We start from the raw sequence: 19,558 nt of genomic DNA, 5'->3' as shown, positions 1-19,558 counted from the left end.
TGTGAGCAGTGTTCATGACTTCAAAGACATTTCTGTCTCCTTAGATTGTGCTGTGCCCTTAAAGTAGAAAATCTATCTCACATTTGGAGTACTGTGGTCCCACATGGGAGAAGGGATCTATCCCAGGCACAGCTACAGGTTGAGCAGAGAAGAGATTCAGAGCAGCCCTGCAGAGAAGGACTTGGGGGTGTTGGTCAATGAGAAAATGAACATGAGCCGGCAGTGTGCGCTCACAGCCCAGAAAGCAACCGTATCCCGGGCTGCATCAAGAGGAGCGTGACCAGCAGAAGGAGTTGAAGTAGGTTGTAGTTGTTGTAGTTGTTGTAGTAGTTGAAGGAGGTGATCCTGCCCCTCTACTCTGCTCTCGTGAGACCTCACTTGGAGTATTGTGTGCAGTTCTGGTGTCCTCAACATAAAAAGGACATGGAACTGTTGGAACAAGTCCAGAGGAGGGCCACGAGGATGATCAGGGGGCTGGAGCACCTCCCGTACGAAGAGAAGCTGAGAAAGTTGGGGCTGTTCAGCCTGGAGAAGAGAAGGCTGCGTGGAGACCTCAGAGCAGCTTCCAGTGTCTGAAGGGGGCCTGCAAGGATGCTGGGGAGGGACTCTTTATTAGGGACTGTAGTGACAGGACAAGGGGTAACGGGTTAAAACTTAAACAGGGGAAGTTTAGATTGGATATAAGGAAGAAATTCTTTACTGAGAGGGTGGTGAGGCACTGGAATGGGTTGCCCAGGGAGGTTGTGAATGCTCCATCCTTGGTGGTGTTCAAGGCCAGGTTGGATGAGGCCTTGGGTGACATGGTTTAGTGTGAGGTGTCCCTGCCCATGGCAGGGGGGTTGGAACTTGATGATCTTAAGGTGCTTTCCAACCCTAACTATTATATGATTCTATGATTCTAAATGTGCCCCCTGCTCATCTGCGAATGAGGCTGATATTCTGCCTTCCTCACGTGACCGCCATTTTTCAGCCTTACCCCCACAGATTCATCTGGAAAGTCAAATCTAAGCATCTCTGACAGCATTTAGCCTCCAACTATTTTTACTTTTTCTCTGATTCCCACTGCCAGTATGATGCTGTAAAAGGAACTAAAAACACCTCCAGCTTCCTTTTGCTCCTCCCAGCTCAAAAGCACACAGCCTTTCCCAGGGCTTGCCAGAAGCCTGGTTGCATGTACCAATACAAAGGACACACACAAACACACACACGCATAATCTACATTTCCTATTACAGATGCCTTTTTCTAATGATTTTAAACCTGCCCTGTGTCTGCCCATAAGAAACTGATTTTACATCTTCCTTTTACTTTAGATGAGAAGTCACTAAGCATTTGGGAAGGAGGGATGCAAAACAACATGGCACAAACACAGCCCTGTAAACCATACTGGAGAAGAGGTGGTGTTTGTGGAATCCACAAAACTGTTCTTTTAACCCACTGTCGTGTCCTACTACCTTTCAAATCTTCTTTTCTTGGAGGAGTTTTCCATAAGGAATTCTTTCGAGCGGCCCAGCTTTCCTTCTAGGATGATCCAGATGTTTTCCTTTGTTTCTGCGTCCTCTCTGTCACTTGTTACTGTGACAATCTCATAGGCTTTAAAGCATAATTAACACACACATTAAACAGAAAAGGAAGAGCACATGGTCAGAAAAATCTCTTCATTTGGTTGTCACTTTGCTGTAAAAATTCTCTTTCTAATATTTATCACAGCACACAAGAAAACATTTGTGAAACAAGGATGGAACCAAGCTGAAGTCTGTGGGACTTTTGACTTGTACGTGCTTTGGATTTCATGCAGGGATAGAGTACATGAAAAACATTAGTACTGCTCGATCAGCTTGCAAGCGTAGATGGAGCAGCTCTTGAACAAGCTGTGCCCAGCTCCCTGCTGTGCTAAGCACTCCTTTTTCAACACAGCCCAAATCCAAAAGTTTTTGTTCCACAATCCTAACAAGGACAGTGAGGTTAGGCATGTACCCAACAGGATGTGCTCAGGTGCTGTGGTGGCATGTAAGTACCCAAAACGACAATCACAAGGCTGATTTTTTTGCAGGGGCAGAGTGAAATCACACTGAAGGAATGTGATTATTGACTCTCCAGCACTCTCACAAAGAAGAGCACTGTGGTGCAGGAGTTACTGCAATGCACTTTGCCTATCACCAGTGCAGTTAAATAACTCTTGATCGTTTACTCGCTAACCACATTAGACACCAGTGTAATACCTTAGACCCTGGGAAATTGCCCAGAACAGACTCAAGGCTATGGGGTGTTTAGCTCAGCCATCATGTTCAGCTGGGATACTTGAGCTAGTAGCCCAGAACATGTTAAGGAAGAAGCTGGATCAATGTTACCTACAAAGCTTTAAGGGTTGAACTTATCTTCCACCTGAAAGACTCAAACCCATTTTATCTAATGAGACCATAACCATGTGTCTTACTGCTTATGCTTACGGTTTACTGCTGGATTGAACTGCTGCAGATGGGCCCTTCTTAGATTTCAACACAGAATGACATGGTTTTCTTCCTTGTAAATCCTGATTTGTTTCTTTTTGATCATACCACTGCACTTTTGAACTGAAGAGTATCCTAAATGACCCAACCCTTACACACTGCAACTGCAAACACCTATTGCATGGGAATCCTTAGTGGAGGAGCTAATGATCCTATGGCCTCTGCAGTCTCTCAGCAAACACCACGAGTCAACTCTAATCTTACCAGTGCGTTCCTTCAGTTCCAGAATGTCATTATTGGCACAAGCCAGTTCTCTTATCAGCTGCCCGCCATCTTCACCTTTAGCCAGCCAGCGATCACACTGGAAGCGAAACGTCTTGTCTGTGGCAGAGTCCATCACATCAACATATTCCAAGTGCCAACCTGGTGCGACTCCTAGTAAAGCAATAGAATAAAAAAGACTTGGATACTTTCACGTATCTTGGGCATGGAGGTGAGATTCCCTCTCCTCAGTAGCACTGTTTTGGTGCTAGAAATCATAGAATCACATACTGGTTTGGCTTGGAAGTAACCTTAAAGGTCATCTAGTTCCAATCCTGATGCTATGGGCAGGGACACCTTCCACTGGACTGTTCTGCCACCAAAACTAATGTTGACTTGCTGAAGACCGTAAGCTGATCCCCCTTCTATACTCAAGCTGTGCTTTTGAGAGAGTCACTGGCTTTTGATTACATCTAAGGGAGTTGGAGCACGGTCTTGGATAAGCAAGGTTTACGGTCTCTGGGCAAGGGAGAATCATTTGTCCTTACCCAGCACTTTGCATGAGACTGGGCTTCTGCAATACCAGAAGCAGCAGCAGTAAGCAGTGAGCAGGGAGAGCTTGGGGCTCAGGCCTGCTGTCAGCATACCAGTACTGGAGCTGTCCCAGGAAGAAGCACTGCCGGGGCTTAGGGACACCAAAGCTTTCAAAACTCCAGGGAAATCAGGGCCCTGCAGAGCTGTTTGCCCGAGCCAGAAGAATGAAATTTCCTGGAAATCAGATGGTTTGGGGGCAAAAGTTAATGAACCAGCTTCTGTCACATAAACTGCTATTGTTTCTTCCTTCCATTTTAAGAGAAACATGAAAACTTAAATCCAAACAAAATATATGAATTCATGCTTCATCTAAGCTCCACTCCTCCACCACATGTCTGTAACTATTAGACACAGAAATGTAGGTATGGTTTGTGGTGGATCCCTTCTCTTTTTGGAGTGCTAGCTGTCCAAAAGCTGTAGGGTTTAGTGTCTTTTCCTATGGGCTGTCTTACCCCCAAAACCTTTGTACTTGGATTTGAAGGTCAGAAGGTAAATTGCAACTCGTTCCTTTGACCCTGCGAGCTAACACATGCAAGGAAATTACCCATGCTATCCTGACTTTGCCAAGCAACCAGCACAAATCCAGTAGCACTAGACTGGATATGAACATAGGACAGACTAAAGCGATGGATGCTGTAGCAGGACACCACCAAATCACCAAACTTTGCCTTGGGGCCTTCTTAAACCACGACAAGCTCCATTTCAGTTTCCTATTTTACTTTTTCATTTTCCACAGTGGAAAAGAAACTTGTAAATGAAGAAAAGGGCATTTGTGAACATTTTCCTCATTTCTTTGTTGAAATACAAGAAGCTCTTGTTGAGGTTGGGGGAGGACAAAAGGTTTTGACAGTTCTACTTACAAGTCCTGTTATTAGTTAGACAAAGAAATGTGATGCTCATGATGAAAGATCTCTGCTGGCTTATTTACATCTCAAAGACATTAAACAGCCCTTGCTCTTCCAAGAACTCACTGCCATATGCCTACTTCCTTAGTTTGCAAATATTAATCTTCTGTAGCCCTGAAATGAAATGATGGTACCTTTCTAGTTTATGTCAGCAAGTTACCCAGTGGACTGACATCCTTCCACATTATGTGTTGGCAGGTCTTTACCAGCCTCACAGGATTCCTGTTTCATACTTTGGCTTCCAGAACCTTCTTCAAGTTAGGAAATTGCCTGCTATGAAGGACAGACCTCAACCAAAGACACCACTTGCCCTTTACATTTTGGGGCATGAAAGTGCAGAATCATTGTGGCTGGAAGGGACTTCTGGAGAACACCTAGTCCAGCTGCTAGCTTAGAACAACCTTAGCTAAAGCGGGTTGTTTCAGTACGGTTTTTAACATTTCCAAGGACTGAGACCCCACAACCTCTCTGGGCAACTTGTGCCAGTGTTTGATTACCCATGACCAGGGAAAAAAAAGCTTTCTTATTATGTTTAAATGGAGTTTCCTGTATTTCAAATAATGCTCATTGCCTCTTGTCCTGTCACCAGGTGCTGGTGAGAAGAGTCTGCCTCCATCTTCTTATTTTCTTTGCTCCCCCATCTAATATTGGTACATATTGATAAAATCCTCCTGAACCTTCCTTCTCCAAACTGAACTGCCCCAGGTAGTTCAGATGCTCCAACATCCCACAACAGATGCTCCAATTCCTTAATCACTTCTGAGGCCCTTCACTGGACTCTCTCCAGTACATTCTTGACCCCTTGAACTGGGAGGACAAGTGCCATGTGTCAGTGACAAGACCTGTACAAACACCACGGGTCCAGCACCCAGGCAGGGGAAATGAGTGCACTACCAACATGCAAGATCTCCTTCAGGCTGCATCAGCAGGACAAAAGTCCTGAGCATGGTTTTGGGGGTGGGGTGGGATGGGATGAAGTATCAGTTTACTGCCTCCTGGGCAGACCTTATCAAGTTCCCCAGGGCTCCCACCATGCTCTACTTGGAGCAACTTGCTCTTTCGGGCTGTACGGAAATGTATTCTAAGCATGTTGGCAGTGTCAGCAGTTATTCTTTTCAGCATGCTCATTTCCATTTAAGTTTAATGAACATCTCTGCAGCATATTCAGAAGGCTGCTAGGCTTCCATCAGAACTTTAGTTAAAACCGTACAGGATGAAAGAAAGAAAACATAATTCTCTAGAGAGAGAGATCAATGAATGCACACTGGGATAGAATAAATCTCTGATCCTAGTCCTGTTGCCAGCAGTGAGCAGCATGACTTGGACAGTATCAGTGCTAAGCAGCAGTATCAGAAAGAAGAGTGAATGAGATACACAAACCTTGCTCCCTCTTCTTCAACCTGGTTGAGCATGCGCTTACCAGGAGAGCAGCATCAAAAGCCTGCTCTTTTATCACAGGGAGAGGTGAGCCAGAGCTGACTTTCTAGCACATGTTGGAGTTGAGGGAAAAGCAAGCACAAAGTGCAGCTTGTCCTGGTGTTCCCTGTGAAAGATGCATTTATCAGCTTTGGGTTATTTAAAGGGCAAGATCTGGGCTCTGTCAGGGAATTGACACTGAAAAGAAAAGACCAACAGGGTGTCCCTTACAGCACAAGGGTATCTCAAGCCAAGGAGCTTAGAAAAATTGTGTTATTGCCCCAAAGCATCCTCCTTTTTGCATTAAAGAAAAAATATTTTTCTCCCTTCTCACTAGAATTAGTCTTTCCTTTTTCCTGTTTTCCTTCCTAATGGTTAACAATTTAAATTAGGAGACCTGGAAGCTGTAGAAGTATTCCATATCACTTTTAATTTCTCAAGAAAAATGATTCAGGTGAACGCTGTACTGGCTGTGCCCAGAGCAGCACACTTTCCCACCCAGTCCGTGTCCCCTTGTACCAGGAGTGGTGTCACATCAAGGGTTTCACTGCCACAGGATTTAATGCCATTTAAAAGCTGATATGGAAATGAAATGATTGGTTCAAGGCTGAAGGAACTATTGTGGTTTACCAGCCAAGGTATTATTTTACTCTTGTTTCAGACTGGGAAAAGATAGATCCAATTTCTTTTTGCATCCATCTGGAAAAAACTGCAAAGTCCAGTAAAACACAGTGTAAATGTGAGACTTTCCTTCTGCTGAGCTGACTCTGTGTGCTGAAAGCACATCAGTGGAAGGAAAAGAAACCATGTCTGCAGAATCACTTTTCAGGTATGAAATGCTACTTTCAGGATATCACCCTGTTTACAGCTTCTCTTCCTGTGTGGCTTCAGCAGTGCAATGGGCTCAGAGACATTACAATCTCTACGGAACAGCAGGAAAGGAAACTACATCCTATACAGATGTAACCTGGAGGCATGAAACCCTCAGCACTAGCTGGCTTATGAAGTAGATAGCAGTGAAGGATTGAGGAAGAGGAGCCAGAAAAGTGGTAGGGATGTAGCAGGGTTAGAAGGAACTAACCTAAGTCCTGTCCACTGCTCACACAGCCTGAAAGGACCTCTGCAGCGATTAGGCTCATCAGCTTTTTCCCTGGATACCACTGGATAGTGAATCCTGATCACAGAATCCCAGACTGGTTTGTGTTGGAAGGGACCTTAAAACTTATATAGTTCCAAACCCCTGCCATGGGCAGGGACACCTTCCACTAGAGCAGCTTGCTCCAAGCCCTGTCCAAACTGACCTTGAACACTGCCAGCGATGGGGCAGCCACAGCTTCTCTGGGCACCCTGTGCCAGCACCTCAGTACCCTCCCATGGAAGAGCTTCTGCCTTATATTTAATCTAAATCTACCCTCCTGACTTACCATGAAAACCACAGCTGCTCCATCATTCAAATTTTGATGCCTGTAGAAGAGCCAGAGCAGATCTGTTTGTGTCCCACTGGCACCTCAATCAACAGCATCAGGACAAGGACTCAGGAACAAATCAACTGTACAAAGGCTTTGGACAACATAGTGGGCTTTTCTGCAGTGACCCCAGTACGAACTAGGACTATTACATTTGTCTCCATTACTGCTTTGGGGCAAAGGGATAGAAACAGCACTTATCTGAGCAGTTTCTGCTTGATTATTCAGGTCTCAGTCTTTATAAAAATGTTGCCACCACCGCGCCTTTGTAGAAGATCCCCTCTCACTATAACAAATGTTCAATGTTCCTAATAAAAGGTACTTCAATCCGGGTCTGTTTTGCTGCCATCGAAATCTCCAGCAACAAACCTGCCCTAATAAAACTGTGGCTGTGTCATGTAGGCTCCCTAATGGTCCACATCTGAAAGTGACATTTTCAGTAGCATGAAAAACATTTCAAATGAAATTTAGAGGAGGAGAAGAGCTTTCAGGAAAACAGAATAATTTTGCTTGCTTGGCTCTGTATAATTTAGTGGCATGAAGGGTATTATCTTCCCCAAGTGTTCTTATGTAAAAGAGCAGTTATTTGTCCCATTTATCGTCCTTTCTCAAAAGGGTCCAAGCTGACATCTGAGTAATGGTGGTCGAGGACCCTCTGCGCATACCTGAAATGACCATCTTGACTTTTTACCAGGTGATGATGAAAGTCTGTGGTTTCCTGATATTAGAGAGACAGGCTGGATTATAGGCTTCTTGTCATGTATTTCTGCAGTGATTTGATCAGTCAAGTCTGACTTTAGAAGTAGTAGATGTAACACATAATGACATTACTGCTTCATTTAACTAAAACCTCAACTTGCAGCACTACAAGTTTCCTTTGCCCCTCTTGGGGAACAGCACCTCTTCCACAGCCTATATTGACACCTAAATTATTAAGCTCTTCTGATACACGCAGAAACATGGAAGGATGGGAGAAAAAAAGTGAGATTGAACCGAGTCTGGTGGGTTCACTGCTCATCAGGTGCCTGGTCCTTCGCTTTGTGTTACTGAACATTAACTATTCCTTGCAAAGTGAAAGCTGGTGGGGTCAAATCTGTGCTGTCAGAATCACATCCAGGCTTGGCAAACACATGTCCGTGGAAGCTAAACCATATCCACTCTTTGCAGCTGTGATGTCCTCAACATAAAAAGGACATGGAACTCTTGGAACAAGTCCAGAGAAGGGCTACGAGGATGATCAGGGGACTGGAGCACCTCTCATATGAAGGTAGGCTGAGAAGGTTGGGGCTGTTCAGACGGGAGAAGAGAAAGCTGCGTGGAGACCTCATAGCAGCCTTCCAGTATCTGAAGGGGACTTATAAGGGTGCTGGGGAGGGACTCTTCATTAGGGACTGTAGTGATAAGACAAGGGGTAACGGGTTAAAACTTTAACAGGTGAAGTTTAGATTGGATATAAGGAAGAAGTTCTTTACTGTGAGGGTGGTGAGGCACTGGAATGGATTGCCCAAGGAAGTTGTGAATGCTCCATCCCTGGCAGTGTTCAAGGCCAGGTTGGACAATGCCTCGGGTGATATGGTTTAGTGTGAGATGTCCCTGCCGATGGGAGGGGGATTGGAACTAAATGATGTTAAGGTCCTTTCTAACCCTAACTATTCTATGATTCTATGATTCTATATTCATTGATTTTCTTCTCTATCCTTTTATCTATCTATAGCAGATCTTCTTTGGTTTGGAAGAAGTGGGTACCTGATCAAGGATAATAGCTGTCATTGCTGGTGCTTATGTTCCCATGGGAGTGAAAGAAAAATATTTCTTGGGACATTGGCTGCTCAGGGGGCAGTGAAGAATTGCTGCTGCCCAGCCTTTCACAGCCATCAACCAGATCTGATCAGCCTCTTAATTGCAATATTTTAATTTCCACATCTTCTGAAACATAAAGTAATGACCACTACAAAGACAGTTCATCAGCCTTGTGTCCTCTGACATTATTTATACCCTGCCTGATTAGATGACCATCCATCCTTAACCACCACACAAGACATCACCCAGAAAGTGGTGGATCTTTGATAGCAGCATCGGATTGCTAGAAATGGAGCGTTAATTGTGAGGTGTTAAAATCATAGCATCTAGCTGTGCATCAGTACATCTCAAAACACTCTCAGAAGGTGAATATTTTTTATCCCTAATTTACATAATTGAAAATGAGGTACAGGGATGTGATTTACTCAAGGTCATTCTGCAGGCCAGTGGCAGAATAAAAATAGATTCATTTTGTGTATCTCTCCTTTAGGATCGTGTTGGTTCACACCACAGCATTTCCCATCAGAGCAGACAGGCAATGCAAAACCTCTCACAACCTCTGGCAAAGCAAAAGCTTAACACTTGCGACAGTTTTAGAAAATAGATCCCTTGTCCCTCTTCTTCTGTTGTCTGTGTAACTTACACAGTCCAGGGTTTGACTCAAAACCACTCATAAATTAGTCTCAGACACCACCCCACCCACTTATCTTACAGATAAACAACTCCTGTGCAAAAACACTTAACAGCTCAGAGTGAAGATATAGCAGTTTCTCAGATTATATTCTTGTGATTGAAGTATATTTTTGTGTTTTATTGAGACATACTTGATGCAAAAGCATTTAAGAAAGATGTAATTTCTCCCCAAAAGATGCAAAGGAGGCTTGTAGAAAAGAGCAGCTTTTATAGAATTGTTGATTCTACAGATGGTCTTTGGGGCCCTTCTACTCTGTAGTGAAGGGTTCTGCAGTTACAGGAAATTGGGAAAAAATGAATGATTGCACAAGGTCAACACTGCAGTCTTCACCTTCTCTCCAAGTCTGTTGTTTTATTTGCTTACAACTTTTTCTTTTGTTCCTTACTTTATGTCAAATCTGGACAGTGAGATACTGGCAGTGTCTTCTGCTTCTGCTGTAATGCCTGTAGCACATCTCTGTGATAGGAATGTTGAATGTAAGGAAAAAAACTACTTCTAAGGGAGGAAGGTGCATGGTATATAAGGGCTTTGTGAGTCAGTGGTGGGGTGTGCCCTTACAAAAGACTAAAAAGGCAGATCTTCAGGTTTCTTTTAATAATTTATGACCTACAAGTGCCCAAAAGGCTTTAAATCCTGCCTGTGAATTGCACAAATATATCTCTGGAAAGACCATGTGCTACAAGTTCAATGCCTGGACAATTTAAGATCTGATCCAAGATACTGCTCTTTAAACAGGTTGTTCCTTCAAAGAAAGAAAAGAAGTATGCTTTTAATGCTTGTGACTTGGGTCCAGATCAAGAAATTGGAATTAGATACTTTCTCCATTTGAAGAGCCACCGAAAAGAAGTCACTGGGCAGTTATGCTATTTAAAACTTAATTAGACAATGTCACAGCAGTTGGCATAATTGAGAGAAAGGCCCTGTTGATGCAAAGATGTTGGATAACCTTGTTATTTACTTCTGTCTTTGCTTCTATACACAAAGAAGTCTGGTTTACCCATACTTAGACTCTCTCTGGCTCCCCTTGGCTGATGGCAACTGAGATAATCAAGAATCTGAAATTAATGACTTTAGAAAGACTGCTTATCATCTGGGTTCAAATCTACTCAGGCAGATGAAAGAGCTAAATCCAGATTTCCCATATGTCCTTGGAGATACATCTCTGCAAGGAGAAAAAGGTAAAAAAAAAAAAAGAGTTTCATAGGTAAATAATTCCATTACTGAGATACTGAGAAACTTTAAGCCATTATTCCAGAATGCTGATTTAGTCCTTAAACCAGAGAAAAAATTGAGGCCTATATTTAGAAAGCCATCTTTTCTACAGACCTACAGATACTGATCTTGCATAAATGTAGAAGTAAATTAACTGAGATATGAAAAAAACCATAATGTCTATCTGAGATCAGGAGATGGGGAATCTGGAAACTATTAGATTTGCTCAGGGAGCCTAAATATATTAGATTGAACATCAGTATCTAAAAGCAAATAGCGGCAAGCTAAAAAGACGTGGAGCGAAACTTGAAATTAATTTTCATTCACAGCAATTCATTGTTACCAGACTTTCACAGGTGAGCTCTAAACAGCTAAAAAGCCAGGAACAAATTCCTGAAAGTTGCAGTTGTGAAGTCTCTAAACTGCCTGCTTTTAAATGAGTGCCGAATTCTTCCCTAATCAATTTTAACAGAAGACAGAGGAAACTACTGAAGTCAGAAGGTAGTTCATTTCTCCTTTAGATCTCATAGAAAGATGCCATTCAGCAGTTTTTGTGGGGAAAATGGCATTTAAAAGCATTAAAGTGGGACCATAAAACTGACATGCTTTTCCAGAGGAGGCAAACACAGTGTTTGCTATTTAAAAACATTCCATCAGCCTTTGGCATTGTAATTACTGCTTCTTCAACTCTCAATACCCTTCTGCAGTCAAATTTCAGTGAGAAGAGAAACAAAAGTGGGATGTGAAATGGGAGCAAAGCCACTGCAGCAGAACTTTGTGATGAGGACGTAATGTGGAGCTGGACTTCATGTCAAAGTAGCCACATTTGACAAACTATTTAAATGTATTTTGTTCTGAAATGAGAGCAGTTTGGCTGACTTTTGCTGGGACCAGGTGATGTCTGAATGAAAAAAGAAGCCTTGTGATCTTAGTAGTAGTTCTCTGAACTAGTCGTGAACTAGTGCTAAATGATCTAATGTGAGTCAAACCAGGATGATGCTTTCATTGAGGCTGATTACTAAGAATATTAAGAAAGGAACATCAACCAAGCATTCAGCATGTAGGCATTCTTTCACTCCATCATGGGGACCTACAAGAAATAGAATCATAGAATCATGGAACAGTTAGAGTTGGAAAGAACCAAGCCCAATCCCCCTGCCAGAGCAGGAACACCTAGATAAGGTTACACAGGAAGGCATCCGGGCAGGTTTTGAATGTCTCCAGAGAAGGAGACTCCACAACCTCCCTGGGCAGCCTGTTCCAGTGTTCCATTACCCTCACTGAGAAGAAGTTTCTTCTCAAATTTAAGTGGAACCTCTTGTGTTCCAGTTTGAGCCCACTATCCCTTGTCTTACCATTGGTTGTCACCGAGAAGAGCCTGGCTCCATCCTCATGACACTCCCCCTTTACATATTTATATACACTAATAAGGTCACCCCTCAGTCTCCTCTTCTCCAAACTATAGAGACCCAGCTCCCTCAGCCTTTCCTCATAAGGGAGATGCTCCACTCCCTTAATCATCTTAGTTGCTCTGCGCTGGACTCTCTCCAGCAGTTCCCTGTCCTTCTTGAACTGAGGGGCCCAGAACTGGACACAATATTCCAGCTATGGTCTCACCAGGGCAGAGTAGAGGGGAAGGAGAACCTCTCTCGACCTACTGACCACTGACCACCATATTAGGCAGAAGTTCTTCCAGTGAGGGTGCTGAGGCGCTGGCACAGGGTGCCCAGAGAAGCTGTGGCTGCCCCATCCACCATCCACGGCCCCTGGCCGTGTTCAAGGCCAGGTTGGATGCAGGCGCTTGGAGCAACCTGGTCTAGTGGAAGGTGTCCCTGCTCGTGGCAGGGTTTGGAACTGGATGAGCTTTAAGTTCCCTTCCAACACAAACCAGTCTGTGAGTCTATGATTGCAGCAGCAGGATAGGCCAGTGTGAGGCCGAGTCTTCCACAGACCACTGATAGAAAACTGTTCAGTTTAAAAAAAAAAAAAAAAAGTAAGGAAAGAAAGATCAACATCTGATGCCTCTAAGTAATGGCAAATACAAGTACATTTTTTTTAATACCTCAAGTCCCCCAAGCATCTGACAAAAACCATACACGACCCTCAAACCCTGACCCCGCTACTCCTTTCAAAAAAATACAGCCAGGAATTTCTAACCAGTGGCACAGCCAATTTAAATAAAATAGGTAAAGAGAGCAGGCATATATGTAAAAGCTAGCTATAGCGCAGGATCCCAGCAGTAATAAATACTCTAGCCACTCAACAAACTGTCATGCTGCATTGTGTAAAGTTTTAGATAGGATATGTCTTTCGCATGACTAATGCAAGAACAATGAAGGCAACATATGTTATGATTTAAAACACAGTTCTCCTTTCTAGGGGGGGCAAACAAGTACGTTTTTTTTGAGCAAAACCTGTTCATGTTTTTTGTCCAAGCCTTAACCCTGCAGTCAACTAGGTCTGTTAAAAGCCCTATTGACTTGTGTTTATAAATGGAAACCAGTGATAAGGCAGTAATATGGAAAGAGTATGAAGTTGCAATGTGTATTTGTATTCATATTTCAGGTTCTGGACACATGGTTTACTATTTTAGCAGACTTCTGGTGGCTATCTGGGTAGATGCTCTTAGCACATAGCAAATTTAAACTAATTGAGACTATTTACTGCTTAGCCTAAGGCTAAACTCTGTTTCTTCCCTTTGCCTCTAACCAAGAGCATGCTGATAGCCATTACCATAGCACAGCTGCAATGTGGTAACCTCCCAACCTGCATCAGCTTCATCATCACTGGCACAGAGAAGTTGAACTGTGATTACTTGTGCAAGAAGAAAAAGGCAGCAAACCAGCCCAGATTAACAGGATTTGCTTGTCACTCAGCAGAGAGTAGACCCATGGAATTCATTGCCACAGGTTGCCGTGGGTGCCAAATGTCTCCTGGAGAGTCTGGACAAGCACTTGAATGAGAAAATACACTGAAAGTTGCTTAATGGACAAAAAGGATAACAAGTTCATGACATGCCTGGAGCTACGCATAGTGAGATGCAGAGGACTGGGGAAGGATTATATACTCTTGCAGTTTCTCCTCTTTTTTGGGCACACAGTGATGAGGCTATTGGAAACAGTTGCTGAGCTCAACAGATCCTCATCTGACCGAGTTCCCGTCTCCCTACACCCCAGCCTGTTCACGTGCCTGAGCCTTAAATATCAGCTCTGATGTGGTGGGTGCATTTCATCTTGTTTGCATGACCCACCAATGGAGAGCCACTATGTGACTTGAGGAGTGTTCTTTTTGTATACATTTAGCTAGTGATGCATTTGGAAATGAATGTTCAAGTCCATGTATATTTCTTCATGCTCTCAGGGCACCCAAACTACCCTTGCAACTACAGAGATGCCGGTTTGCTGAGTTAAAACTCTAGTACTTTTATAGCCCTTTCTTTATCTGCATCTAAACTGAAGATTCAAAGAAGTGATTTGACGACTAAAATCAGGTAAAAGCAGCACTCTGACTGCATACAGCACTGGCTGTATAATATGATATCACAGAGGTTAAGCAACTAAATTGTCCTGCATTGTGAGAGTGATAAATGGGAGCAAAGTTTGCAGTGGCTGGGAATAAACAATCATGTTAGGTGGATGGGGTTTTTTCCATATTTCACAATAGAGGCTACAATAAGATTTCCTTTCTTTTCACTTTTTACTGTTTTAAATAAAAACAAGGGGGCAAACTTCGAGTGGGGAAGGCTGACCCAGAGGTGGTATCTTCCATTAATGTTGCATGAGATGCAGCCTTTCGCCATCTGCCACGACTTGCAGAGGGTCAAGAAGATGATGGCCAGGATCTATTCATACTGACATATAACTCCTGCCCAGCCATAAACCAGCTGCCTCAGTACAACCAGACAACAACTGGCTAGTCCTGCTGCCATTCCTCCCAGGACTTTGATAAATACTACTGCCAAAATTGCCTTGTTAACACTGAACCAAGTGGGTCTGTGAGAGCTATAAAGCTTCACTTCTGGGCTGCAGCAAGGGCCTGCCACTAGCAAGCAAGTCACTGTTAATCTCTTTTAGATGGAGATGGGATGAGATGTTATCACAGCAAGTGAATGATGCATTTGTTGCAAGATGCTGCTTGGTGCCTGAATAACAACACCAATGGCTATGACAGTGGTATCAAGTGCTGCTGTTTGTGAAACCCATCAGGGTATCCAGCAGCAAGGAAATGTCAGAATCTCTCTCAGCAGGGCAATACAAGCTCACCGGCTGGTATAGTGATTTTAATAAACACAGACACAGATCTTTATTTCTAAGTTCTAAAGCTCACTGTGTTATGCCAGGCTCCAATGCCCCATGTGTAGGTGTCATGCTAATAGTACTAAATTGCTAAAGAAGTGCCATATCAGCCTGTGAAAAAAGGTATTGCACTAAAAGAACCAGCAAATGGCTTTGCTTTGGATGAGCTGTCATCTGTACTCCTGCAGTGGCTATAAGCTCAGACTGAAGCTGTGGACCCATTAGAGCAGACACATCAGACCACATCAGACCTCATCAGCATGAAAGGAGAAGGTCTCCTCTATAACGGGATGTGTCTAGGCAGGCAAGCTAAGACACAGGATCCAGGTAAGATCTTTGAGATTACCCAGCCTGCATCAGAGTGCCTTCAGCCTGCCCCATGTCTACAGAGGAGGTGCTTTGATTTAAAACATTGTCCTGACCTCTTCTGCCCCCCAAGTCACTGCCCTGACCTTTGTTGTCATGCCAGATCCGCACTTTGCAGAGATCTCCCAGACTCAGCATGTCCGAAAAGCTGAATTCGTCCATCTGGTTCCTTTCAAACTTGTTAGACTTGTTGGACTCCTTCAGAGGCAGGGTCCCGCTGTCCCCGTTCTCCCCAAACAGGATCAAGGACACGTTGGCATCGGTACCTGCTCCTGGAAGAAGAGAGCAAGGCACACGGTCAACAGCTAGCCTGCCATATAGACCTGACACCCAGCCCCCAAGTGACGGAAATGGAGGTAGCAAAAGCAGGCTGGAAGAGGGTGCAGTGCTGATCAGGTCTGTCTGGGCACAGTCAATGAATTTCACTGAATTTGTGCAGGATCCTCCAAGGAGTACACCCCATGATAGCTAACAAGCCAGCCCTTCCAGCCCATCCCTCAAATACAGCTGGAATGCTTCCCCCTTGCATTCAGCGTATGGTGACCATGATGGTTAGCAGTAGTAATAGGAAGGAGGAGTATCTGCTACTGATTGAGCACTATCTATCTCATCACTTTGCAGGGGATATCAGTGTTGTCACTTCCGTTTTTCCAAGGTGGCTTGGGAAGCAAAGTGACTAACCCAGCAATCTATGAAAAAGTGTTAAAGAACATATTTTAATGTTTCTATCTTCAAAGTGTTAGTACATGTTGTCTTTCCAACTGGGTCACAACCCCTTTTCCACACTGTGGTCCCACAGCCTCCTCCAAGCTGTTCTGTGGCACCCAGGACACTTCAGCTTGGGTCTGTGTCATATTGCTCTCCCTGTGTTGCCCAACACAGGGCTTTGAAAGCAAAGTACAGATCATCAGCCAAACCACTACAGCATCTTGTGGACCAATCTTCTACCTCCATAGGTCTTCCTTCTATATTCAGGTTTCTCAAAATGTTTCCCATGCTGCATTTAATGGAAAAAAATCCATTTCTCGTTCCCTAGTTCCCTCCACCAACTCCTACTTTTTCTTATGTATATGTTAGAAAAAGAGCAATTTCTAAGATGATCTTTATTACCTGAAATTGACTGTTGTATGCCCATTACTGTCCATATTTTGCCACAAAGAACAGCTATGCTGTCAATTTCCATAGAATCATAGAATGGTTTAGGTCAGAAAGGACCTTACAGATCATTTAGTTTCAACCCCCTGCCATGCATTTTCTGACTTTTGGAAAGTTTAGGGCTAATCCATCACCTATAATAACTTTACAAACATTTTAGCTTAAAATGCTACAACACTTTACCTGGCAGTATTGATAATTTGACCAAAATTATTGCTTTTTATTTTTTGGTGCCATATTTTGATGCTATAATTAAAAAAGCAGATTAATAAAAAGAAATTTTGTTCCACATGGGAAGACATTCATTGCTGTCTCAGAACCAGAGCCCTTAAATTTTGGGAAAATGAACATAAGATCATGAAGCTCAAATATCTCTTATAAAGTCAGCTTCTGCTGCTGCTGATTAGGCAGCCCTGCTTTGAAAACTAACTGCCTGCTTAGCCATTCCTTATGCAAGAGTATTGTAAATCCACTTTGGCCCACATGGGCCATGTTTCCCACAGCTCCATTCACAACACAATGCAGAGACAAAGTAGAGGGCACTTAAAACTTCTTGAGAAAGCTACTGCTTCTTCAGGGTAATTATTTAAATACAGAAATCAGGAAGAAATCACAACTCTTCTTATAGCAGGACTGAAAAAAAATGCTAAAAGGAAAATAAAATAGGGAAGAAAAAGAGTCATACAGAGAAAAGGCAAAGCAACATGTGGTGCCCATGTGAAAAAACTGTTTATGTTAAATTGGTGCTAATTTTCAGCAGTTACCTGGGAGGGACTTAAGAAGGAAGAGAAAGCATCAGGGATTCAGGCAGTCCATTTGCTAGTACCTTTTATGACCCTAAAGCTTGCTGAGGTGGGGAAAAAAGCAAACCAAAGTCCATTTCCTTACAAGGAGCAGCCTCACAATTAATGCAAGGTCTGAAAAAGCACAGAACCAACTGTTTCTTAGCAAGACCATCCCTGCAGGTAGAAGCTTATGAAGGCCTCATGCTGTGACTTTTACCTCACAAGCAATTAGCAGGAGATGGGAATGAAAAGAACAGATATTTCTGAATCGATGTACATTTCACCTATCTGGATGTCTGATTTTTTTCTGCTGTTGTTGTAAATTCCAAGAACCTGTCAGGCGCATTCAGGAACTGCGACAAACTTGGCAAATGAAGAGATGAAGGTACTATGGTTGCACAAGCCTTAAACAGCAATGAGTGCAATAGCTTATGAGTCAATACTGGGGTCTGCAGCACTGAACTTTGTCATCAACACCCTAAGCAGTGACAGAGTGCATCCTCAGCAGATTTCCAGTTTGGGGGAGTGACTGACATGCTGAATGGCAGAATTCCAACCTAGATGGACCTTGAGAAACTTGAGGACTGGGCAAGCAGAAATCCCAGGAAGTTTGTCAAGGTGAAATATAAAGTTCTGCATCTGGGGTGGAATAAATGCCGCACATGTATGTGCTGGGGAGTTGAAGATGACCCAAAGGTTATAGCAGGAATGCTCATACGGAGGTTGAATCTGAGCTAACAGCAAGTTCTCAGTGGTTAGTGCAAACTGTATACTGGGCTACATCAAGAGGAGCTGAAGGGAATGAAACCTCCTTTGCTCAGTACTGAGAAGCCTACACTTAGGCCATGCCACCAGTTTAAATTCCTGTGTCATGTCAAGACACTGGGGAGGGCTCAGCAGATGGTTGTCAAGATGGACAGGAGCTGGGGCACATGACCATGAGGATAAGCCAAGGGAGATGAGCTGGGGAAGGTGAAAAGGGTCCTTCGACCACATGGAAGGACAGTGATAATAGTGACAGGGTCAGGTACAGTAGGGCTGTTAAACCATACCCCAAGAAGCCACAGCCACAAGTTGCTGGGGAAGTTGAGATTAGGCACCAGGAATAAAATGTTTATAATGAGAATGGTTCAGGTTTGGGTCAGGTGCCTGAGGAGGTAGTGGCGTCACCATCTCTGGAGATGCCCATGATTCCGGGCAGAGCTGACTTGACCTAGTCCTGGCAACGGTCCTTTGAGCAGGAAAATGGATGAAATAACAACATCCAGAGACCCCTTTCAACAAAAGATCTATGATTTTATTATTCTTATTGAGGAGGTGCATAATTTTTAAACAAACTCTGGGCTTGAGTCAGCCTTCTGAGGCCAAAGAACATCCTTCTTTTGACTTGGATAAGGCACTAGGAACTGACACCAACTGTCCAAATTTATGTAATTTTTAGGCTGTAGCTGAGCTGTCAACATACTAATTAACCTTATAACAGCGAAGATAAAACTTTTCTGCTTCATTAGTGCTTGGAAAATCAGAAAGTGGTGTTTATTCTTTCTTCATGTAGTTGCATTACCATGCACATGCCTGCATATAGAATACAGGGAGTTTGTGTAAATCAAAATTAACCAACAAGGACATTTTTGTGCCATAGAAAGAGATATCAGGAGGTCTGACTCTATTGCGGTTGTGTCTGTGAGTCATACCTTGAAGAAAATAAGATTATGTTTTACATCTCTTGTAAGATCAAAAATAGATCAAGATCTTGGTTTTAACCACAATTGTGTCTGCTACAACAACCTCTTCTGCCTATATCTGTGTGTACTCAGAACTGCCATCTGAGCTACTTCTGGGGGCCTCTGGATTGGACCTTTGAAAGACAGGAGGTTTGAGCACTGCAGGAGAGGAGCTTTCCCCTGGTGAAATAGGTATGTTACATGATCTCCCAGGCTGAAAGGCTTCTGGAAAACCAAACTGTGACTCAAAGGTTTCTTTGAGGAAAATGTAAAATGAGACTGTTGTTGAATATGTGTGTATGATGGGGAGGAAATGGCTGATGTTTTCTAGTTTGCTGCAGGACATTGTTAGTGGGATTAATTTCCCCAAGCTTTAGCCATCTACCCTAACTTAATTGTGCTGGCTCTGTTTGAATCTGATGAAGAGAGACTGACAG

The 19,558-nt window shown here is 43.4% G+C and overlaps 1 protein-coding gene across 1 annotated transcript in view; it reads right to left on the bottom strand.

Annotated features, from left to right (window-relative positions):
• The window catches only part of LOXHD1 (lipoxygenase homology PLAT domains 1), a gene marked incomplete at both ends in the record, with an annotated part of 158,425 nt that overhangs the window by 4,693 nt on the left and 134,174 nt on the right, over nt 1–19,558 (bottom strand). Inside the window, 3 exons of the mRNA XM_080637336.1 lie at nt 1,453–1,591; nt 2,713–2,883; nt 15,544–15,729. Of these exons, the coding sequence (XP_080493462.1) occupies nt 1,453–1,591; nt 2,713–2,883; nt 15,544–15,729 (496 nt within the window). The remainder of the gene's footprint in view (nt 1–1,452; nt 1,592–2,712; nt 2,884–15,543; nt 15,730–19,558) is intronic.

Source organism: Psittacula echo (assembly GCF_963264785.1).
Source record: "Psittacula echo genome assembly, chromosome: Z".
In the NCBI taxonomy this organism is placed as follows: domain Eukaryota; kingdom Metazoa; phylum Chordata; class Aves; order Psittaciformes; family Psittacidae; genus Psittacula; species Psittacula echo.
The sequence above is the reverse complement of the archived record's forward strand: the minus strand, read 5'-3'. Positions and strand labels throughout refer to the sequence as shown.